Here is a 25926-nt window from a genome sequence, read left to right on the forward strand (position 1 = left end):
TATGAGGATGATTCGGTCTTAATTTAGTATATTTATTGAATGGCAAGAGAAGTAGCATTCGAGTTGTAATCATAATTGCAAATTCTCATAAATATGTCAACTACCCACATTACGGCTCGGTTACCATGTCAGTTGTTTCCCTCAAAACAATTAATTTTTGTGTCATCAAATCTTTTAGGTTCCGCAGGGATCTACATTTTCGGCAAACGATCGCAAGATCGCGCTGGCGTGCCGAAAGTGGCGCTATCTTGGCGACTCTTATACGTATCTGGAATAAGTTAATCGTATTTGAAGAGGCAAGAGGCCTCCACAGAATTCCAGATGTGGAGAGGGAGATGATCATTTTCAAACATTTTAGTAGAATGAGAGACGCTGCAGTGAGCGCGTCGATTCGCTCAAATCCGTGTCGGTACGATATACACAACGCAGCTTCAATAAAAGTTCTGCTCGCGGTATTTTATTTTGACAGTAAATAATAATAGACGTGCGAGTGTTTTATTTTTTCATTTGGTTGTGATACACGACGCGATAATTGGATTATCCACGTGGAAGAACAAAACAGGTGTCTTAAAATAAGTGAGTAGAATCAAAAATACGTCACAGCCAATTGAAATTTAAGCTGCTGCTACGAGATGTCTGTAAAGTCTGTAAAAGTCTTCGGAGCGCTGTTTTCTCAAACAGGTTCTACAGTGACGTTCACGCTACAATAATACCATCGCAATACGGTACAGAGCGAATCTCTTTGTGAAAAGAAATATTTTCTCCCCTCCACTTCTTTCAATACCGACTGTAAACATCTCTTATCGATATAAAAGTAGATACAAAAATTCGTTTCTATTCGAAATGAAAATATAAAAATGTATCAATCTGAGTCGATATTCCCTAAGAACATCAATTTCAATTTTCGTTGAAAAAACAGCATCCAAATTCGATTACACACTGAAATAATTCCAAAAAGTCAAATTTAAAAATAGCTTTTAGGCACAGAACCTATTTCGTTTTCTCCTAAAAATGATTATCAAAAAATAATATCCGTCAATAGCTAAAGCTCGAGTAACGCGATTTTTAAAATTGCGTCCAAACACCCAAAAGTTTGCGGAAAAAGAACCGTTTTATGAACCTTGTAAAAAATTCATCGGCCTATTCCAAAGGGAGAAAGGACTATTTTAGTTTTGGACCGTATGGTCGGCACCGAACGCGTTCGTAAAGTTAACAGGAAGCTACAAAGTGGTTATACTTCGTGTTAGTCGCACAAGCAGTGTACCCCAACGGGTTGCTGTTCTGCGTTATGGTTTGTTAGCCTGAGCCTATTTAGTGTCTCTATCATCTCCATGGTCCTATACTCTCTGTAGTACGGGAATGTGTTTGAGCCAAGGAACGAAAGAGAGTGGGAAATTTTGCTCTGGCGTGCGGGCGTTACGTCATTAATGTTTTGTGTCAATTGCAATATCGCCTAGACTCTCTCTCTCTCTCTCTCTCTCTCTCTCTCTCTCTCATTCGCTCCCTCGTTTTTTTTACGTGTTATTCATACAATAGATCGACGACGAGGGGGGAACCGTCGAGTTGTCCTGGAGTTTGCGTTCCCAATTTTTCTTCGACGTGGCTCGAACGCTTACAAAATGTTCACATCGAAGGTGGTGTATCCCTCCACAAATATAATTGTTCATTTTCCGGATTACGTTTTTTTAACGTTTGATTAATTAGACAGAAAAATGAAGAATAATTCACGACTGTCTTTTCAATCGCACTTTTTTGCCGAGTGGCTTTTAATCTTTTTACTTTCCGCATTGTTTATAAATTGTCATACAAAATATTTGGTGAAACTTTCGAAGAACCTTAGTTATTTGGGTCTTGTTACTTTGGTAATGGGAACTTGAAATTAATCCGAGAAATCGGTGAGTTTTTATTTCGAAAAAATCTCAACGGCTTACCGAATAACTGGTTTAACCGGAATCAATTGGGAAACTTCATTTCTCCGGTGCATTTTATTTTAAGGAAGAAAGGAATGTAAAGTTGGAAGGAACGCGAGAAAAGTTTTATGAGGGCGATTCCGAGCCATTCTTCACAGCAAACGCGGGCGAACTTGTTTTTGTAGCTCTCCTTGAAAACGATCGAGGTTTCTCGTTCGACTGAGCAGCGAAATTAGAAGCGAAGGATCCGTACAACTTTTGTACGCATTACTTACGATCATATTCTGCACTCGAGTGCATTTTAATCGAAGCAAAATATGAGCGAACGTTATCTCTCGGTCTTGTATCGCAGGAATGCTCTAGCTGAATTTAAAAAAAAACTTTTTTTTTTCGTGCTAGCTTTTTCAATGCTCGCCGTCGCAAAAGCCGATCCGCTCAATCGCACAGGTCAAAGGCCGACTTTGAATGAGCGCAAACGCATGCATCAACGTACAATAAACGATCGTTTTGGTAACCCGAATAAAACGCTTCAATAAAGATCGCAATCGGACTCAACTTATCGCGACAATGAACTGCTTCAACTCTTTTAATATTTATAATAAAATTCATCGGTTTATAGACTACTGAAAATATAATATGACGCAGTGAAATAAAAACTTTACGCAGAATTGTTTAAGGAGGGTTCTGCTTTAGAAAGTCAAAAAATCGATTGTTTTCGGGGAGATTTTCAGGATAGACGCGGAAATAACCACCATAGCGAACTTTCCGTAGTTTCAAGGATATTTCGAATGTACAAAAACATTGTTTTCATGCGAAAAGTACTCATTTGTACACGGTTCATGCGGAAAGTCTGATTGTCGAAGTTTCTCAGCTGCGTACGATGCGGGGATCGTAATTATTGTCTGAAACGAAAATTCCAATGTTTTTTTCCACTTTCATATATTTCCTTTGGGCATATGAACCTATAAAAACCCGAAAAATAGCGAAATTCTATATTTTTAGGGAGTTTGAAGAAAAAACGCTTCTAAAGAGGAAGAATATCACTCCAACGTGCTCAAATTGATGAAAAAAAAACATTCTGTACCGCTCATTACCGCGAGGCGCAAAAGTGCACTCAATCGAATGAAATGATCGAAACCCGATTGAACCGAATCGAGATCGTAACGACTACAATATTATGCACGTTTGGATTCAATAACCGACTGCTTTTGAACTCTCTGAATAGTTGCTCCGAATCATCTTCGTAACGACGTTCACGCCATCTCGATTATTTCTTGTTTACGACGCTCCAATTGCCAAAATTGGGATAAGAAACGATAAACCGTTTCTCAGTCAACCGAAGACACCTCGAGGGCCACGTTCAAGCGCGGTTTTGCCCTTTGCAGCATTACTTTACACTCCGAAATGTCGGTTTACTCCAAAACTTTGATTTACTCCAATTCTCGTCTGAATAATAAGTCAAATACTCCACTATCGTTATATCGACGGTTAATGAAACGTGAATTCTATTTTTTCGTAGGGAGTGTGACAGATTTATGAATTTGCTCGAAAAAAAACGACGCTGCAACTTTCGCTGAGTCAAGCATCGGAGTAGAATTTCGCTTTAGCATCGTCCACGATAGTGTCGACGATAAAAAAATGTTTGCAAACTCATCAGCGTCGTATCCGAAAGGGAGCTTTCGTACTTTGTTTCCCCGGAGAAAGACCCTCGCGTAAATAAATCTGTGTAAACATGCGATAATTGTTCACTTATTGAGAGACTGGTCGTCGGAACGGAAGTGAATCATTGGTGGCTAGACTTGCCTTTTTTTTGTACCTTATGAACCGATCTGCACCAAACGGATTAGTCACTCGTTCATTATAAATGTAGTGAAAAATGATGGGTCGTATACGAGCATTATTCATTGGAAATTTTTGCTCCGAGAAATCGATATTTACATTCTCCGTCGACTCAGATCGCGTCTTATCAATTTTGACTGAAACGTTTATTTATTTATTTATTTATTTTTTTATAGTTTTACGTTTACGAGAGAGCGACAGACAGAGAAAGCAACGTCCCGTTACTCGTGCTCGCCTGTGTGAAACGGGCCACTCCTGCGTGTCGGCACGTTTCTGGCCAACGAAGAGCCTCGGTCGACTTCGGTAACAGGCCCGAAGCTAAGACGACCCAGATGCGTGCCTTTACGGTAGCCACATTGGCCCGTCCGTGAAGGCCTTCGATGGCGGGCGCAATGAAGTTTTAATTACCTTAATATTAAGCTGCAATGCACTGATTGTGAGGTTTGAAAAGTGACGTTTCAATCTGATGGGTTCGTTTTCTCAAAAACGATTTTTCGATCGATTTTCTTACGAAAATAAACGGTCGATGCTCAGTCAATGGAAAGTGACGAAATCAAGTTTAGTTTTTGGGTAGGAAATGCTTGAGAAAAATGTTGAATTTTTCTGCATTCAACGTGAAATGCGCGTTTACTAAGCTTCGACACTGTCAATGCAAGGCGCGACTGGAAAATCATAGAATCGGACGTACATTTGCTCACGGTCATTTGCAGCCTTGCGTCTCGGACTCACCGTTAATCCGTTTGCTCTTTCATTCACAGAAATAGCGGCAAAGCTCCAAGGTCTAAAGTTCAATGTGCGAGAACCACTTTGGCATGATCCTAAATAATTGCGTTCCTAATCTTTCGTCTGTTTCTTGTCAACATTAAGGCCATAATGACGGATAATTTTTTATCGGAAATTCTATTCTTCAAATTTAGTCGGAACAGCCAAGAGTTAATCTCTTTTTTATGAAGAATAAAAAGAATTATGAAAGCCTCCATTTTTTTAGTTGCTCGCGTCGAAAACAGCTCGAAAACTGTTCGATTTACGCAGCTCACTTTTCACCTTCGTTTGAAATTTTCAAACGAATCTCTTTCTAATCTTTAAGGCAATAGAACATAAATTACGATATGAAATGTGTGTTGAGAATGGAGCTTGATAAGAGAGAGAATTTTGTTCTAGAGGCTATGCCATAACATTCGTAGTGGGCTCGAAGTATCAATGATGATAAGGAAACGTGACGTAGAATGGATGAATCACCGGAGCCTCTAAAAATAAGAATTGTTCATTCATCTTTCTCGATTAATCCAAGTGAAAATAGTCCCATTATTTCACTACGATCACAGAAAATCAAATTTTTTTTGCAAAATGTCAAACAAAAATGGTAGTTCACCAATTTTTTATTTCACGAAGTATCGAGTAAATACTACGAGTTGTAAATTCAGCAACGAAATTTGAGAATTACTGGAATTATTACAGAGCTCATTTAGATCAATTCGTTGGACTCAAACGTCATGGAGGAGAGACGAAAGCAAGGAAAGTAAATGCACACGTGTGCACCAGCTTAAATAACATTTGTTAGCGTTTCAAGAGTTTCATTATGCTAACCATCGATCCTGTGGAACGGCATTGTCCCATGTCGTCGCTTTCCCGGCTCACCTCGAAGGCCTTTTTTTTCTCTTGTGCATTCTTTGTTAATCCCACAGCAGCAGCTGTGCACAGCATAAAATACAAAATTGTATATTTCGAACTCTGATCGTGGCGAGTTCGACGAAAGGGTGACTAAATTTTCCACGAGGAGCCCCGACAACTCACGTAATATGTGGTCAATTGTAGAGCTCGAGATAATTAACTGACCGCTAGTTCCTCACTCCCGATTTAATGCAAAATTCTGTATTCAATTACGCACTTGATTAATCGAAAGTCAATCGTCCACGTTAATTTAGTATTGAAAAAAAGGAAAAACTCATTTCAGTGTTGAAAGTGCTTGAAAGTTATTTCCTATTCAAAATAAATTATCTGTTCAACTTCTGCGACGATTTTCTCTGATTTTGATCATTTTTTAATAGCCTTTTCCCGCGAAATATTTTCACAACAGAAAATCAAGCGTGCGTATCGAGACTTAAAAATCTCAGAAATTTTTGTGAGCATCGCTTTAAAAAAAAACTTGAGCGACCCGAACGTTTGTTTTGACGTTGGGAATAATTTTCCGCCATGATCGTTAATTCACGTTAATTCGAGCATGCGAAATTGGCAGGACAGAATTTGACTACTCATCGTAATTCAAAAGAAAAAAACACGAAGCTGAAACACACGAAAGCCCGAAGTGATAAAAGAACGAGAGCAGAATTCAGCCACTCACCGTAATCACGCGAGACAAAAAAAATAGTGTAATGAAGGACGGAAGCAGTGAGAAATTGTAATTAAATAGACCACAGTCCTGAGATCTCGTCGCAACCGCGATGACTAGATTTTTCCTAGTACCGACTGCCTCCGTTGGATCGCCATGCATTGGAACATTGGACATTGATGCACGGTTATACTGCAATGATACAGTGACGTTTTCCCTCACAGGCTCGAGGCCTCGTTGTTTTATGCATGCCTGTGTGTGTTCCATCGTCGGTCCACATCGTCTCTGCAGCACTTGGTACAAGCGCACTGCTCGTATTGTTCATTGTCCGTATGCGAGACTGTATCATATTTCCGGTGGTCTCGTTACTGGACGCTTTTTCACGTACGATGTAGAAGGATCTTTAGAGACGAGGAGCTTCTTTTTTTGGCTGAAACGTCGATAAAATATTCTATTTGATTGGGCATTGAATTATTATGACCAATGAGGATTTTCATTAATCTGATTGGGACGATTAAAAAAACTGAAAAAAGTGAAGTTCGTGTCTTTCTTAGATGAAAAAAATGGCAAAGGAAAATTCGTATTGAAGTTGGTGTGTAAATTGGGGAGTTTATTATGAAATGGAAGAAAGTCCAGTGGATTGAAAGCTGATCAATTTATATCAATGCAGAATTTGTGAGAAAATGTGAAAATTTAGTTTTCACGTGGTTGATGGACCAATAGCTTGAAAACTTAACCGATTAGTGGTTGAGTTACTGCGAAAATGGAGCGAGCTCTTCGTGCTCGGAATATCGAGATAATGGTCGCGTGGGAGCGCTTGAAAAGCTCTCGGATTCGTTAAAAATTGAATTTCATCGTGCACGAAAACTCTCGTTCAGGCCGGAATGTAAAATTTTTCTACGAGTGCACGCAGAGGCGCATGTTTTCTCAGAAATTATTTGCGTCAGTGTCCAAACGAATAATTTAATGCGACGACGTTGACGTGAAATAATTTTTTTTAAATACGCTTCATTACGTACTCGCATGTGTGTGTACGATGATTCGACCGTATTTTTTAAGCAGCTGTTTCAATAATGGTTCCATACTATATTTTTTCATTCGTTATTCTTTTCTGCGGTTACTTTCATCCCGGTGCTTTTGCACGAAAATTCTTTTTCTTCCTGATTAATATGAAATGTTAATTTATTTCGTTTCGAATGAACTTTTTACACTCTTAATGGGTTCATTCACGCATTAAACTCATCCATTTATCTTAACCCAAAAACACAAAAAATCTTTCCCCTCAAATCTACACACACTCGCATGTTTTCAATACAAGTTTGCATAAGTCAGACTTATGAATAGCTGAAAAGCGCGGAGCTTCTCGAAATAATAAGGCACGAAAAACGTGAATAAGGTTCACGTGCAACGGGGTCGAGGCTTTTTCAACTCGCTCTCAGTCTTCTTTATATTCTAGGTTCTAGAAATTCTCATAGCTACTGCGAGCCATCACATAAAGTTGCTTCGTCCTCTGTACCAATCCCTTCTTGTTGATTTTATTCTAAATATATTCCATGTTGACGATGCTCAACAGATAAATATACAAAATTTCTGCATTCCTTCATTAAAATTTAGCATTTCGTCGATAAATTTAAAATTCCGAGTTTCAGAAAGCTTTGAAAAAGTTTCATCGACCAAAATGAGTGTGGATGAGATGAAACGACGTGAAATAAATTCTTCAATAAAATGCGAAATGGAAGGATTCGAAAGTTTTGATTTGTTTGAGTACGCATCGATTTTATTGAAAAATGCCCAAAATTCGTTTCACGCACGATACGATTTTCGATTCGCTACGAAACGCCTGATTTCAAGTCAACGAGTGCACAGTTCGTGTGAAGCTTTTCGAAAATTAACTCTAAAGTGTACAAAGCATCGTGAAACGAAGACCGAGAAGGTAAACTGCGCGTATCATGCGCATAAAAACCGAGAGATCGCCAGTCCAAGCTCATTTCCACGCGACTTTTGCCCACGATTGCCGACAGAGCGCGCTCCGTAAGCTGGTTTCGTTGCTATCTTCGTTTTCGACTCCATCGGGTCGAGAGGCTGCACGCGGAATGCACGAAAATAGTAACGCTGAGCCCGAGAGGATCGATGATTGTACTCTGCAGCGATACAAAACGTGACGTGGGGGTTTGCACCTCTCGAGGCCATGGCCAACACTCGCCAAAAACACTTTTCTCGACGTTAAAAGAACTCGTTAAAAACTAGGTTGATAACTGTACCGCCGCAACTGTTGATCACATTCTCGAGATACTCTTGGTACTCTGGAAACATACACGCGATTGCGATTTTGCAATCGATTCGTTGAAAAACACTATCACGCGAGCGCACTTAAAACGCAATCACCGTTTTTACCGCTTCTTTTCTTTCGTCGTTTCTATTATTCATTTTTTTTTAGGTTTCCTTATTTATGCGCCATTCAATTATTCTCGAGTCCTTGCAGCCTCGATATTTAGCAATTGAGCAAAAATTTGGCGAAATACTTGGAAAATTGAAGAAATCGTTGAAAAACATGAAAATTTGTCGGGCAAGCTCATCGATCGAATTCGTCCAGCGACGCACATTCCTAGAGATCACTCTCGCCTACTTTTCATTCGAAAATTTGTTTACTTCGTGTCCGCATTTGATTGGGATGGATTGTTGAAAAATGCGGCTTTATTACCCATTAAAATATCGACGCGACGTTTCAGGACTGACGCTGATTAGGATTACTCCGGTGTACCGCAATGACGCTGAAGTTTCCAACGTTGGAGTCCAACGAAATGATCGACAAAAACTCTCCAATAATTCCAGTAATTCTTCTATTTTGTTCCCTGCCAAATCTGCGATTCGCTGTTTTTCAAGCTGCACCAACGATTCGTGAAATAAAAAATTGGTGAATTTCAAACGTTTTCATTTCGTTGGACTTCAACGTTGGAAACTTCAGCGTTGTGTACCGCGCGTAGTTACCAAGTTCCAAAGGAATTTCATTTCTGTCCAACACGCGAATATTTTTTTCCACGTCACGAAATGACGCTACCGTGTCCCATTTAGATTGTTACGAAATTCAGTTTCGAAGGCCTCCGATCGAGCCCATATTTTTGAGTAATATGCACATTTATTTTGTATATTACTAATGTACAAATACACAGGTTTAGAGTATATCGGCGACTGCGTAACTTTCACCACTCTCCATATAACCACGTGGACAAAACGCAGTTGGTTCTCTGGTCACTCGGTTTTTTCCTTGCGCAAGATGCAGTTGAAACTCATTACTCGCGCGCTTCTTATTCAAACACGTATAGTTTATTCATCTAATAAGTGCTTGAGATGAAAAAAGAGTTGAAGCAAGAGCGCGTCGCGTGTACGAGTGGTATGTTCGATGCTGAAAGCGCCATAACGTGGCCATAACATCAGTTGTTTGATCGGCGTTGCTCCGATCGCTTCAACACTTTCAAATGGGCAGCAAAAATATTCGCAAACGTTTGCACGTTACGAAAATATTTTCAATCGACCACGAGCGGTACGACAAAACTTAGGATTGTTGTGTTTTCGGAAAATTTTTATTGCAACAATCGTAAAACAATGGCGCTTCGGACAAACGGTTTTTGCTTTGCGAATGTTTGTTCGTTCTAACGAGTATTTTCTAATTTCGCACGACGCGAGTTTGCAACGTTCGAGTCCAACGAAACGATCTAAAAACACTCTCGAATAATTCCAGTAAAACTCCAATTTCGTTCCCTGGCGAGTTGCAATTTGTAGTTTCGCAACGTTCACCAATGATTCGTGGAATAGAAAATTGGCGAATTGCAAATATTTTTTTCGTTCGTTTCGTTGGACTCCAACGTTGCAAACGTCAGCGTCGTAATTTGAAATGACTTAATTTTCGAGTTTTGAGTTCTCGGAGATCAAATTTTATTGGAAATCATCGGTGAGTTTATCAGAAAGTCGTTTTGTGCGATGCGCATTTCGTACGCAATCCACAATCGTCTATGACTTTTCCAAACGACATGAATGTCGAAAGAGTTCATCGTCCACGCACGAACGAGGCTTAACCCACAGCAGCACGAATGCATATAAACAACTGACAATTCTGACGCGATCGCGTCAATGCGCTCACCGATAAAAATGTTTTTGTTGAGTTTGCCATTGGAGCAGGCCGGTACGTCTGGGCCCGGATTGTTCTCGTACGTAACATTATTGCAAGCGGCCTACGATTTCTTAGTAAGCAATTTGAACATCGTCGCAAGACGAGACTGTAACAAGAAGCCCGAGAAGACGCGGACTATATCGTGTGTAGGAATCAGCGACTCGTTATCTTACCATTTCTCAATGTTACATTACAGTATAACGTATGATGTATAATTCCCATATCTGCAGCGCGAAGATAACGTTCCATGTGACATATAAACCGTGCCAGGTACGACTCCGATTTCATATTTCTTGAGGCCACTTTTCTGCGTCGTTTGATCCGATCGTCTAGTTTTGAGGGTGAATAAAAATGAAATTTCCAGGCATTTTTGTTCACGATAAAAATAATCCATCTCGCCATATTGTTTGGAATTGAGTTTTGAAATGTTTTTTTGACTTATTTACTTCCAAAGTGTTAACATTGAAAGTCTTGTGCGAAAAATGTGAGATTAAATGTTTATTTAATCTGTAAACTGGCTGCAGGATTGAAAATGGATTGCCTGAAAATATCGGTGTGGAATTCGGAAGTTTCTTCACTATCGGAACGATACATTTATGAATATTTTTAATGACGCTCTCTTCGAATTCTTTTATGAAAAAGTGTTGAATTTTTTTCGAAATTCTCAAGCTCCAACGAACGTGGAAGCAATGATAACTCATTGTTCCGTGCACGCAGCACATTTACGATGTTTTTCGATCACAGCCTTTGTTTCTTCCGTATACATCGAACGTGACTCGATGCGATTGGAGCCTCCGAGTATCGCGGAGTGCACACGATATTTATCGTGTTTTTATGTATATGCGACAAATGTGTTTCTTTGTCCAAGCGGACAAGGAATTTTCTATACAAATCGAAATGCTTTTGCATGCAATAAACGAACCTTTACTCGAATTGATGCTGAAACGCATTGGATGCGCCAAGTTATCACGGATGTAAGTAACGTCCCACATCCTGTGAATCATTAAAGTACAGATACGGCCCTGGTATTACACCCGGTTAACCGGGCTAAATGAATTAGTATACTCTCCCCATGTGGTCACTCAAGAACACATTAATGTGGTGGTTACACATATGCATGTGCGCATCGACGATCGAAGGGTCGACGAGCGAGGGCTTCCGAGTTCGAGCAAATAAAAAAAGGAGACCACACACTCGATAGTCTCGTCAGATTTTCATATTTTCCCCATAGCAGCCCTCATTGAATTTTGTAGTCACGTAGCCACTTTTTCTGGTCAATTCGTCACGAATTCCCATTATTTCTGAGTAATCAATCTCCATATCGCTTTTTTCGTTAAATTAATTTCCACGCACATTTCAATCCTTTTAACCGTCTCGTCGATCAGTTTTATTTGCTCGTTTTGCTTGCTCAGGAATTCGATTAACATTCATCGCGTTTGTGGGCACAGTAAATATTTGTTCTAGTTCGTATTTGGTTACCTCTCTCAGCCTCCTTCAATTACAAACTCTTGGTCGATTTCCTTTGTCACTCGATCCGCAACGGTTTTGTTCGCACCGCTCGTCAAGAGTCGAGGCGGAAATAATCATTTTTTTTTGTTTTATTCCTTTCATCACGAGCTTCCTGAAGGGAATTTTTCAAAGGGCCACAGGCTACAGCCATTGGCACGATTCTGATTCTTTTCTGATCTATTTTTCTCCCATTTTCATCATAACGAATCTTCTCTAGTATTGTGAGGTAATAAAAACTGCCAACGACTGATCCAGCTCGGCGCTCCACTCGTTATTAAAATCTCGAGAGAATTCATCCGAGCGACAACTTTTCGCGTAACGAGCTCACCCTTCGCTCCCTACATCAACCCTCCTCGTTTCGAGTACTCTGCCTCTACGATTACGCGCGTATATATTTCTCGTGACGCAAACACTGTTTTTCGCACCAGTGATAAATTTAGGGGAAAGTGCTCGCACGTTATCGATCCTTCTCAACATTGAACGAAACTATTTTCTCGTAACAATCAAAACCTTTCAGTATTTTCGTACAAACGAATGGATGAGTACTAGGGGCTATTTGGGTTTTTATTTCTTTTTTCTTTATTTTTTATTAATGAGAGATTCTGTGATTAAAGAGTTCAGTGGTTTCATTAAATATATAAAATTTATTTTTTAACATTAAATACATTAAATAGATAAAATTTTTTTTAAAATGTTTAATGTGTTATTTGTTTACGCCTTAGCTAAAATAATTAACGGAATTCAAACATTTTTGATGGAAATTTTCTGCCCTTCTCGTTTCCTCGAACAAGCGTTTCGATCTTTGTCAGTGTTCGCGATTAACAGACACATAATATTAATTTACTTTCGTAATCCGATCGGGATATTGACACAGTGTTGAATTTCGCATTTCGCGCTTCGTTCTTTGGTATCCTCGAATATTCAGTCTTGCAGGCATTCTTCAGGGGGAAAATAAGAGAAAAATGATGAAAATATGCTTCTCTTGTGAGTTTGCACCTCAAAAGCGGTGCGACGGGATGGAACAAATAAAAAACAAAGAAAAAAAAAGGAAAAGATCGTTAAACGAGATGAAAAATCCACAAAAGCATCGGTCGATTTGAATCTTTTGTTCGGAAGGGAAGCCAAAAAACAAGCGGTGCTGCATTTTTATGCGGTCCCATAAAAATTCTGGCGAGATTTTGTTTTATTTTTATTCGCTTGGCTGGTACAACGTTGTCGCCGTTCTTCAATCCGGTCCTTCGTCGTCATCCACAATAGACTCGAATCGGAATTCTGCGCTAAACAAAAGGCTCCGAATACGCCAGAGCAGCGATTCCCCGTGGAGAATAATCATCCGTGGACCAGGAAAAAATGGAATTTTTATACGAATCTCCGTCTGTGAGTGTTTGGGCGCGTGTATGCCTGATGCTTGACAAAGAAAAAGGGCTGCAAAGGTAGTTGCTAGGGAGGGATGTTGAAAAGGGAATTTTTCCTAGCGGTATTTTCCGAGGGGGTTGCACTCCATGAAAGGAATCGGAGCATGTTCTGCTCATGGTCGAATCGTGCCAGCAATTCAAATTTGCCGAAGGGCTGATAAAATTAGAAACCTTCGAGTCGAATAAACGTTTATTTGGGGTGATAAGAATCATCGTTAAAGTGGTTTTCGTATTTCATGGGATATGAACTGCGTGGGAAGACGATTTGCTTGGCGCCGAATAAAGGTTCAACGTTCTTGTTCCAGAGTTCACTCATGTTAATTTCGCCCACGTTGGGAGAGAAACAAAAACATTGAGTTTTTTGTGGATCTTTATAAAAATCTATCAACGTGGAGCAATCTTCGAAGTAAATTATTCAGTTTCTTAACGACATTATTTTTGACATTCATTCTCATTTTTTGAACTGTTCCAAACTTATCCGATTGCTCACAACTCTATTCGAATGGTGCAAAAACAATTTTATGAGCATCGTGAGTGGTGGATTGAAAATTTTCGCAAAAATCCGACTATTATTCACATGGAACTCAACGAGTTTCTTTGAAGTTCATTCACTTTCTTCATCCTTGCGGACACGATGAGAAGGAACATCTGCAACATTTTATTAGTGTTTGATAGACCACGATGGAGTTTCCGGTCTCGTAGACACTTGATTATGATCGTTCTTAATTTTCTTTACACTTCTATGTTTCAAATGATTCATCAAAACGAGCGCTTGAATGAGCAGAACCGAAACACGTCACTGAAAAAAAGCGAAAAAAACGGCCGTCTTCAAATGTGCCTGTTCAGCACGTGCGGATTCATGTGATCCAGAAGGAATGGACAGAACGAGTTAAAAAAGTGAAAAACTCAGTGTCGACTGAACAGCCGCCCAAGCATTATTTCACGAACGACAACGGATTAAAGATTCTCAAAATTCTTCACAGCTTTTTTCAAACACGAAAGAGTTCCGGGGATTTTTTAACATTTTTCATCGACAGCTACGCAGTTCACATTATTTAGTGAATTATTATGTCATGAAAATGTATTTTTAAGCACCATTGCTCCGATTAAGTGTTTTGGAATATTGGAAAGAAATAATGGAAAACTGAAGTTCCGTTTCGGTGACACGTCATCCCTTGGAAATAAGCAAATATTTTTTGTTCATTTCGAGAAATAAAAAAATCAAACTGCTCTACTGTTTGAATTCAATTAAATATTTTACGTAATTACTCGACGGATGTTTGAATAGAGAAAATGAAAGTTCTATGAGAACTCGACAATTATTGGCCACGTGACGAGACTCTCTGGGGCCTACAAAAAACGATTGTCTCGTAACATTTTTTCATCGACACTCGACACACGGAAATCGTCGGTAAAATAGTCAAAATGATATTCATTTCTGAGAACGAATTTGCAGTCGTCCGATGATCAGAGTTTCTTCAAGTAACAAAGATAAAAAAATTGAATTTCAATTTGTCCAAAATATTGATTTCGTGACATTTATTATTCGGTGTCGAAACGCTTTTTCTCACTTTCGTTTCATCATTGTACGACGCCCGTCATAGTTTTTGTTGCGTCGGTAGAATATTCATTTATCGTGACATTCTTAGGAAAGATGTTCTTCGTGTTGAAACAGTATTTCTCCTTTATTTTTGTTATCCTGAATTATCAGCCCGAGTATGACCCTTATCTTTGGTATTTTATTTCGTTTTTTACTTTTTCCTTGGCTCGAGATAAACCCACTCAAATGTAAGCTTAAAAGTTCGTATCGTTGTCTGTGTACTTTAGCAAAAAACGAAACGTGCCTGACCAGCTTTTGAGGGCTCCTATCCACACATAACTCGAACGAAATCGGAGTCGCACATGAGGCTTGAGCAAATTTATATTTTGTTTCGTCTCCTACAGTGTTTCTGACGGCAGCCAAAATCTGTGTTACGCAGTGACAAAACCATTTTTCCAGCTGTCCGACCTCCGAAGCGGTCCAGTTTAACGAAAAAATGAATCACTCCCATAACGTGTTATTTTATTCGTCATCTTTTTGTTTCAGATCAATCTGTAAGACTGCGTCCTAATGGACTTTTATGAGATGAGGAATATATTTTCTGCTTCCACACGCGAGGAGTGACGAGTCACTAGATGAAGCAACACGCATAATATTCAGAAGGTTGAAAAAAAACGAATAGTAAAAAACACAAAATGGTTTGGCGCGTCCAGACGCTCGCATTGGCAACGACTTTGATGACACTCGTCATTCTCGTTTCGGGACATCTCGAAGGACCAAATGTTTGTGTTCGACAAGAAACGTAAGTGTAGTCGAGAAGTGTTTCACTCTGTCAGTTGAAATCAGTTGGAAAATTCCAATGAAAATACGCCCTCGGAAATTTGCATCCAACGATCGACAACTTTGCAAATTTTTCTAGGAATGTTGCTTCACAAATTCATATTCCCTGGGCTCAATTAGTGTAATAAACTGTGAACAAAAGCGTTAGGAAAATTCAGCATTCTTTGACTGACACCAGGACTTTTCTTGTCATAAAACTGAAAAAATTTCACCAGGAATGAGGACTTGCTTTTTTTTTACAAATGTTTTAAAAATTCTTTTATTTCACAGATATACAGTACACGTCAACATTTCGGAACAAAAACCATACCGTATACGAGAAAACACTTGGTGTTTTAGCTTTCCACCAAGATGTTCGACTTATCGGATGAGTTTCAAAACCGTGTACAGGACGCAGGTTAGTTGAACGAATGCTTGATTCTCCTGATTCAATTCTCTCTCGATCAATGATTTAACTTTTCAACACTGTTCGTTTGCAGACACTCACGAAACAACGACCGGTCGATGAATGTTGTAAAGGCTACGGTGCGACTGCAGACGGCAACAGGTGCGTGCCGATTTGTTCGGAAGACTGTCGTCACGGTACGTGCGTAGCTCCTGATGAGTGCAAATGTGAAACCGGATACGGAGGGCCATCCTGCGACGTCAGTAAGTTGAGCTTTTGACACAGCCCAATGAGCCCGCGGAAACTCAAATAGAACAATCCGAGTCTCTTGAGGACTTCCATAATCTTCATCAGGTCCATGATGTCTAACAAAACAAATCTGAAAGTTCGACAAATCAATAACAATAAATGACTGTTGTTGTTCAGATTCTAAAGTTGAGAAGCCGAAATTTATCTTTGTATACCAACCAAGTATACAAAGCACACTGAAATAAAGAATTGGTAAATTTGACTCGTCAACGAAAATGTGTTAAAATTGATCAAATTTAGTTAAACTTGAATATTAATTTAGTTAAGGAGGTTTAAGCGTATCTTATGTTAAAACTATTTTCCAACTTTGCACATTAAAATTTTTTAAACAGAAAGCTTAAAACAGTATTAAACTTCTGGCAAGATATGCCGATGATTCACCGTCGTGAAATTGAGATATTTATTGTCGAAGTTTGCAATTTCTTGAAAGCTTCCACAAGAGCCCATGCTTAACCTTGTCATTTTCGACAATGAATATCTCGATTCCTAGGCGATGAAACCTCTTCAAATTTTTCACACATAATTAAGCGCTATTCAAGAAGATTCACGTAAATTTTCAATTCATTATTTTGGAATAATAAAATCTAATGTATTTTTCGTATGATGTACTATATATATCGCTTCAACTTCCTTAAATTCGTAATAGTTGATCTAATGAAACCGAATTAGCTAATGTAACTATGTAGTTTTATTAAGGAGGGTGGCTAGCGACGATACAATGTCGTCATGCTAAGCCATGTTAAATACATTAAAAATTTTAAAATGATAAGAATTTAATAGAATTTGGTGAACATATGCTTTAGTGCCAAATTTGACAATACAAATTTTTGAAGATTTTTCTTCTGTACAGTTATCGAGTAATACATAGCGTTTCCATATATATAGGTATACATTCTGGGCATAAGGAATCTGTTTTAATGCGCAATTACTCGATAACTGAGCAGAAGAATATTTTGAAAAAAATGGTGTCTTCGCACTTGATGTTGAAGAACATTATCACCAAATTTGATCAATTTCTTATCATTTTGACGAATGCAGCCACCCTCCTCAATACGAATTCCTTCATATCTTTTCAATCCAGTCACATTTCTATTGTTACAATGAATTTTTTTCGAACTTATGTACAATTCCATCCAGAAATGTTAGCAGGTATTTGAAAAAGTTCGATCTCATTTGAAGCTCCACGACGATCGTTTACGTTAAAAGAATAAGAGTGGCGAGCTTTTGGGTACTTTCAGAATGTCCTCTCGGGAAATGGGGTCGCGCATGCAGAAAGGATTGCAAGTGTAAAAACGGAGCGACATGCGACCCGTTTAACGGCGAATGCAGGTGCACGAAGGGCTGGCAGGGGGAGAGTTGCGACGTGAAGTGTGAGCCGGATCGTTACGGGCAGGATTGCGGGGAGGTGTGTCGTTGCAGCAACGGTGGAAGCTGTCACCACATTTCGGGGGAGTGTCACTGCGCCCCAGGTTATACCGGGCCGCTGTGCGACGATCTTTGTCCCGAGGGTAAGCACGGTGACGAGTGTAAGACGGAGTGTAGTTGTCAAAACGGTGGTTCGTGTTCGCCAACGACGGGCGAGTGTTATTGCACGGCGGGTTGGATCGGTAGAGTTTGTGCAAATCGTTGTCCCGAGGGTTATTGGGGGGATGATTGTATCGAAGAGTGCAATTGTTACAACGGTGCGAGCTGCCATCACGTGACAGGTGAGTGCATTTGCAAGCCGGGCTACCACGGGAAGCAGTGTTTCTACAGCTGTCCGGAGGGGAAATTCGGTCTTAACTGTACGAGCAATTGTACCTGTCAAAACGGAGGCACGTGCTCGCCGACGGACGGTAGTTGTTTTTGTGGCGCTGGATGGACCGGGGAAAAATGCGAAGAACGCGCCTGTCCGGACGGCCTTTACGGAGTTGGTTGTTCCAAGGTTTGCGAGTGCCACAAAAACAACACCGACCTCTGTCATCCCGCGACCGGAGTATGCGTCTGTGCTGTTGGATGGGACGGCTCGACCTGTTCACGGCCCTGTTCTTACACCTACTACGGAAAAGGTTGCGAGAATCGTTGCAACTGTAAAAACGATGCTCAGTGCTCACCCATCGACGGTAGTTGCATTTGCACTGCTGGCTTTCGCGGCGACGATTGCTCCGAGGTTTGCCCTCCGAATACCTACGGCGAAGACTGCGCTCAAAAATGTTCCTGCAAAAATGGGGCTACTTGCTCCCCCCAAAACGGATGGTGCAACTGTACTGCAGGTAATCGCCAAGTTCTCGATGGATTGGGTCTCAGTGACCGAGGGATTGGGCAAAAGGGACGAGGCGTGATTCGAGACAGCGCAGATCGGCGCAGGGAATATTTTATTGAAGCTCTTCCAAGTTCTGGAACTTTTGGAAATGGAGTGGGCCATGGGCTTCGAAGAAACTGCCTCGCTCCTAGTGGAGAATTAGTGCAGTTTGGTTGCTTCGATAAACGGAGGATTCAATACTTATTTTACGTCAACAACACTGTAAATCCAAGTGTGTTATTGCCAACACACGTAAAGTGTGTTCTGTACTTAATGCCGTAAGCAAATTGTAGACTTCTTGTGGTCACTTTTTACACATTTTATGGTGTGTTAAAAATCTATAGTTTCCTTATGGCGCTAAGTACAGAACACACTTAATGTGTGTTAGCAATAACACACTTGGATTTAGAGTGAAAGTTTCTTCGCCAGCTCCATGGCTTACTCCAAACAACAATTCTTAGTTTTCCACTTTTTCTTACCCAATTTTATAGTAATTTCACTCTTATCGATGAGTTGTTTTGAATCCTTTCCGCGTCTATGGGGTAAGTCAAGACTTTGAACTACACTCACTTCATGCTCGTGTGAAATTTTCGATAGGCTGGAATGGCGTTCTTTGCGATCGTCCATGCGCCGACAAATATTTTGGCAAGGACTGCGAAGGGAAGTGTCAATGCTTGAATAATGCAGCCTGCAATCCTCAAAATGGTAAGGGATTTCGGTACACTTTGCTCCCTCCTTCACGACGGTTCATGTTTCTTAGACTTTTTCTCGTCGTACAACAAATTCTTGCATCCAACTTAGCGATTGTACTTGTTCTCTCGTTCGTGTTTCAAGTAGTTGTTTCGTCGCACGCTTTTATTGGGCGTATTCATCGTTTTTTGTTGATAAAGCTTTTACGTTCCTCAAAATCCTCAGTTATCAGAGAAATTTACAGTTTTTTTTCAAATTTTTCGACCCAATGGACTCAAGTATTTTGAGTTACTAGAATGTTACTTTCGTAGTTTGTTTTATTTTTCACTCGTTTGCACTTGCACCGAAAACACTCGTCGAATTTTTGACGTTCAGGCACATGCACGTGTGCGGCTGGTTTTACTGGGAAACACTGCGAGGATCGTTGCAAAAAGGGATACTTTGGACACGAGTGTACGCAAGCCTGTGATTGCCACGAGGATAACACTGTCGATTGCGATCCTGCCACCGGACGATGCATCTGCAAGCCCGAATGGCGAGGTTTGTTACAAATAATGTAAAAGGTGAAAAATCCCTGGGGACTAAGGAAATAAGTAATTCGCGAATAATAGATATGAAAAATTAACGATTAATCGAAGTAATCAATGGAAAAAGTGGAACCTTTTTTTCTCGACGTTTCTTCAAATATTTATTTCCAGAGTTATTCATTTGAAAAAGCAACAAGGAAAGTTTCTGTTCGTTGATACGAAAGCTGAAACGTTTATTTTCTTCTGGGGACCAATTTAAAAAATTCAAAAAGTAGGAAATCGATAATCCGCAGTTCACTCATTTTTTTCTCACTTTTTAAAAATATTTTTTCTTTTTTTTTAAAGTAATTTATTTTTTCATTCCCATCCTTTGCTTCTCGATAAACGGTCAGCTTTGTAGCTTTTTATTTTTGAGATTTTGACTGTGACAAAAATCTGCAGCTAAAAAAATTGACGAAACGCGTTTAACGAAGAAATCGATAACAGCTTCCGCATAGAATTTTACAAATAACTGAAAAGCGAAAAGAGTGAAGAAATCAAGTCTGCAAATAGAAAAATATACATGAAACAGGAATACGGTGCGAAACTCAGTGTCCCGTCGGTCTGTACGGCGACGACTGTCACTCCCAATGCAACTGCATGAACAATAGTTCCTGTGATCCGGATACCGGAAGCTGCGTGTGCTCCAGAGGCTGGGAAGGTCCAGACTGTTCACAGCCTTGTAAACACGGCTGGTACGGTGTGAACTGTAAAGAAAAATGTCCAGAGAAAGTTCACGGTAAGGACCAAACGTTGGGCTGTGTCTGTTATTGCAAGTCTCGCAAAAGTTACGTTAAGTGATTTCATTCTATTAAATATGGAAAAAAATAAAATAAAATTTATGAAATAAATAAAAATATAAAACAAGGAAATAAAAATTATTTTTATCGATTTCAATTTTCAATTTTGAGAAAACAATAAATTCATCCGATGTCAAATTTTGATATTGCGTTCCCCTCTTCTTTGGAGTCTGTCAAAAAAAATGCAACAAAGCTTGATAACGAATAAAGATTTCAAGCTGACATTGAAATTTGAAAATACTACGATACGGTCCGTATTTTGTGGTTGTAACTTTTACGAGGCTTTCTTGATAAATGCACGGATGAGTGAAGAGCTTGACCTAGATGATTACGCTTGCGCGTAAAACGCTTTGTTTCTCGTATCATAATGGCTTGGTTCACATTATAAATAAGTACTAAATCGACACTCAAAGTAAACGTTCGTAATTTATTAGTCCGTTGGTTAAAGCAGCATGAAAATTAGTGCACGTATTTTTATCGCATAATAATAATAATTGAGAAAGTGCAAAAATTCCGCGAACACATTCGGGGCTCAAAAACTGCGTTGGGAATTGGTAAGTACTCGTTCTCTGATTGGGTCGAGAAGAACGACCGCGTATGATTACAAACTCAATGGAAAATAACTTTTTTTTTAATTTTTATTTTTTACTTAGGGAAAAATGTCACCAGACAGCCTTTTTATGTGGGGATCCATTGTTATGCCTCATCCATTTTCGCTCCTCGCAGGAAAACGATATTTTTTTGAATCACGATTCATACTTTTGGAGTGGTTTTCACCGTTCGTACCAATGCACCTGAGATAAAATCATCTTCATTTTTTGTTCTCTTTGCTCATCGCCGCTTCAACCCGCCTCTAAGCATCGTGGACTCGCCTCGCTCGTGCTACTCGATTATTTTCAACATTTTTTTTCGCGTTTTTTCCTCAGGTAACATGACCTGTGACCACGTGACTGGGAAATACGTTTGTCGTCCTGGCTATCTCGGTCTCACGTGCGAACATCCCTGCTCACCCGATCGCTGGGGACTGCACTGTGCGAATCGCTGCGACTGCAAAAATGACGGAGAGTGTCACCACGTCACCGGTGATTGCGATCAGTTCAAATATCTATTTTAAATTAAACATTGATCGGTTCAGTAATTTTGAAAATTGATCTGCTACAAACGCATTTAAAATTTATTCAAAAATTCATATTTTTGAACCAGCCAGAGATCACAATGCTTCAAGGATTTTCCTATTGACCTACTCAAGAGTTCGATCAATGAAATTTACTTTGATTTCAGGCACTTGTCAGTGTCGTCCAGGTTGGCAAGGCGAACGATGCCAAACGCCCTGCCCTCAAGGCACATTCGGTGTCAACTGTACTCAACACTGCAAATGCCAAAACGGAGGACAGTGCCGATCCAACGACGGGCATTGCAGATGTGCACCCGGGTGGACTGGCACGCGATGTACCGAAAGTGAGTGACGATCATGATTCGAGATGAATTTTAAAAAATTTTGTGGAAATTAATCGATCAATTGAGATCAAGGGCTTCGAGGCTAAAAATAGGAAAATAGTTTTTACGGGTTTGATTGTTTTCGTAGTTTGTCCGGAAGGCTATTACGGTGACCAGTGCATGGAACCGTGCGAATGCAAAAACGATTTCTTCAGTTGTCATCCGGCGGAAGGTTGCATTTGCAGACACGGTTACACAGGTAATAATTGGCATAAGAAAAAATCCATCAATTTAGATTGAAGAATCTTCACTTATTGAAAATTCAAAATTTTCTAACGAACCTTAAATTCGATCAGGCCCGAATTGCGACGTGGAGCGTTTGTCGCAGATAACACAAAAGGCAGAAACGGGCTACGGCAGCGTAGTCGCCGGAATATTTGCAGCTATTATAGTTATTGCCATAACTCTCGCTGCGTGGATGTATCATCGACGAAGAGTCGCCAATTTGAAAATGGAAATCGCTCAAGTTCAATACATCGCCGAACCCGTGACCACTCCAGGTAAATGTACAACGATTCGTTCATAATCGAATGATAGAGACGACTTTTTTTTAATTTCAAAGTCATTCTTCTAGGACGAGAAAAGATAGAAAAATAAGATTTTTTTTATTTCATGATTTTGTGTAACTTTTTTATTATTTATAGATCGCAATCAATTCGACAATCCAGTCTACTCCTATCAGAGCAACCCTAGAAACGACGATGGAACTGCAACGTTATTGAACAATGGATTAATCAGAAATAATCTTGGAATGAAAAACATTAATAATGAGAGAGCGAAATTGGGATCCGGTGGTTGTACGGATGACGACGACGAGAGCTGCAGGGGTCAGTATTTCTTTTCCCGTGTAAATCACATTTGTTATGCTGATCGATTCAGGAGCTGTCACTTCTGATGGAAATCCGACAGAAAAACTGCGGCCAATTTCAAAATTTGTTTTTTTTTCTATCCATTCTGAAAATCCACATTGATTATTCAAATCAAGTGTTTGGATTGCATCTCCTCGTTTGGATGGAAATTTATGTTGAAAATTAATTTTCAGGTGCTTACGGTCTCCAATACGATCACGCTGCATCGCTGAAAAACAAAGATGCCGATTTGGGCAATCCGAACGTCAATGTTTACAACAGCATCGACGAGATGGACACGAAAAAAGCCGAGCATCTTTACGACGAGATAAAGCAGAACAACGGGGAAATGGAGTACGATCATTTGGACTACACGCGTCCAATGAGCGCGTGGAAACCGCACTATCAGAGAATGGCGAACGGTTTTGGTCCTCGAGATGGCAGTGGAACTAGCAAGTCGAGTCACCAAGATCCTGAAATCGGTGGTACATAATTGAATTCGAATGACAAAAAAATCACCAAAATCCAGGTCGATTTCTGTTTTCCATCGAAAATTCTTTTTCACATTGAACAACGAATTATTTAATTTAATGTTCGTTTCATCGTTTCGATAACTGCCGGGAAAGTATAGGGAATCTGAGATGATATAAACCAACTGAAAGAATTCGTAACATCACAATTTTTAGAGCTTCTATATGACAAAATCAATGTTCCCAAAAAAAAAAAACGATCACAAAATTTCCATGCAATTTAGCACTGAATTTCGCGCAGTTGCAAATTGTAAATGAAATTGTCATGACAATAAACAAGATCTCAAACGCTAAAAAAGATAAAATATTTTCACTATTCATTCGGTCGGTAATTAATGTGCATATGAAAAAAAATGACTTTTTGGCTATTAATGATCTTTAAGGCGTGAAGAAATTGTGATTTGCGAATGTCACCGCCCATACACCCCCAAATATTTATAATCCATGATATCGATCTCTTGTTTCACGTATTTTTTCCCTGCTTCACTGTTTTTTTTTTCAAATATTCAAAAAATACGCGTATTCTCGTATATTTAAAAAATAACCTTTCTAAGTGAGTCGAAAACGAGTAGTTTGTTGAGGATTTCGATAAAACTCATAATTGCGAGACTATTGGAAAGAAATCCCGAAGGAAAAATGAACTCGTTGGAAGAATTTCGTGTTCACGATCGAAAGAAGAAATAATAATATTGTGAAGCCTGATTTTTCATGATTGAGTTTTCAGACACGCCGAGAGCTTCGGAATTTATGGTTAAAATAATGCCTCATAACAATATCGTTGTCTGAAAATTTTAATAATTCTTGTACTGAATATTTCTTCGAATTTCCACTTTCTGAGTTTTTCATTCGATCGACATTTTTACCATTGGGATGATCATCTTATGACCCGATGCTCGTTATATTTTGTAAATATGTAGAAAGAAAGAGACTTGATCGAATGAACGTAGACATATCGCCTGTAAATAACGATCGAATCGGATAAATCGTTAAGGTAGAGGACACGTTGAAAAAAATATTAGTGACTTTTGTGAAGAAAGTCAAACTGAAATATTTTTCTATGAATCAACTTCAGGCATATGATCGATGTCGCATGCTCGAGATGGTCGACATTATCACGATTTAAGTTGGCTAAGCTTGGAGAGATTGAACGAAATAAAATTTATTCAGCGATTTCAAGCTTGCTACGTGCAATGAACAAAATTCGGTGAAATTTAGCCAAGTTTCTCGGAGTGAGTTTCGACGATCTCGAAAATCGTGCTCTATATATAAATATATACATAGACGTAAATTTTTTTATTTCTTCGATGAAAGCGTCATATGAAAATTTAATCAGCGTATCTATGTACCTAGATATTAAATAAATATAGGAATGTGTGTATGAAAATAATCTCTGTGGATGCACGAAGAAGTAAGAATGATCGATGTGTGTGAAAAATTGTTTTTTATTAGCTATTCTTCGAAAATCAATGACCGTCGGCACAACGGTATTATAAGGTCGCATGTTTTTTGTTATGAATTTTATGATCCTTTTACTATACCGTATTTGGTGTTCGTAATTATTGCTCGAATCAACGCCATAGGAGATGGAGACTCGGAGTCGAATTTTGTGCATTTGGCATGAAAAGCGGTACGACGACTTCGGGCTTTTTCATTAGTTTGCTGCCACAGAAAAATTGGATTTTTCATTTTGAATTAAGAAGCTCAATGTAATCCGTTCTTTGAAAAAACTAAAAAAATTTGGCACTTGTAACAAATAATTACCAAATTGAGATACAGAATTATCGAAAATTGTAAAAGGACACAAAAGTTTCTTTCCGTTGCACTTTTACCCTTAATTTTTGTATATTCCATGGCGATCTAAGGTGAACCTTTTTGATTGTGGTTTATGTCAAGAAAATATGAATGAAGCTAAGGGAAATTTTAGTGGATAGAGAAAAGGAGGAATGTGAGAATTTTCTCGAGTCGTGGATCAATTTTTTTTTGCGAAAGTAGAAAAGCTTTCCTCGTTTATTGACCAATATGGAAATCATAATCAAAGGTTTGTGGCGTAATTCGAGTGGGTCTTGAAATCAATTGTAAAGACCGTTGTTAGCTGTGATAAGAAAAAAACAAATCATTATTGTTACACGTGAGTTTAACATACGTCGAAGGATGAACGTGCAGTATATAAAATATTATTGCAATAAAACAACAAAAAAAAAAGAAATATCTTAACAATGTCATCTTTAAGATTTAAGTAGCACGAGAATAATTATTGTTCATGCAGAATGATAGATGCAAGTGAAGCCGAAAAAGTATATCGAAGAAAAAAAAATGATAAGAATTTGTAACGCATAACGGGAGTTAATAAAATTATAATCGAGAAAAAAAAAGACAAAGTGATTAATAAATTTAAAATTAATGACTCCGACGACAATGAATCTCAGGTTTTTTACATGGAATATTTTCGATGACTGAGAATTTTTTCGAA

General features: G+C 39.1%; 1 protein-coding gene across 3 annotated transcripts; it reads left to right on the plus strand.

Annotated features, from left to right (window-relative positions):
- The first annotated feature begins 369 nt into the window (after positions 1-369).
- On the plus strand, positions 370-25828 carry drpr (draper). 3 transcript variants are annotated; one of them, XM_043427915.1, is made up of 15 exons: positions 370-576; positions 3926-4096; positions 15257-15512; positions 15821-15947; positions 16030-16198; positions 17483-18496; positions 19123-19230; positions 19591-19755; positions 20314-20520; positions 21508-21663; positions 21863-22039; positions 22167-22277; positions 22375-22578; positions 22723-22905; positions 23121-25828. In XM_043427915.1, exons 3-15 carry the CDS (start codon positions 15406-15408, stop codon positions 23417-23419), a joined length of 3027 nt encoding a protein of 1008 aa, XP_043283850.1. In that variant the 5' UTR covers positions 370-576; positions 3926-4096; positions 15257-15405; the 3' UTR covers positions 23420-25828. The 3 variants fall into 3 exon arrangements, with proteins under 3 accessions (XP_043283850.1, XP_043283763.1, XP_043283938.1); XM_043427828.1 differs by lacking the exon at positions 3926-4096; XM_043428003.1 differs by lacking the exons at positions 370-576; positions 3926-4096 and adding an exon at positions 644-725.
- Positions 25829-25926: the final 98 nt, after the last annotated feature.

Source organism: Venturia canescens, chromosome 1 (assembly GCF_019457755.1).
Source record: "Venturia canescens isolate UGA chromosome 1, ASM1945775v1, whole genome shotgun sequence".
Classification (NCBI taxonomy): Eukaryota; Metazoa; Arthropoda; class Insecta; order Hymenoptera; family Ichneumonidae; genus Venturia; species Venturia canescens.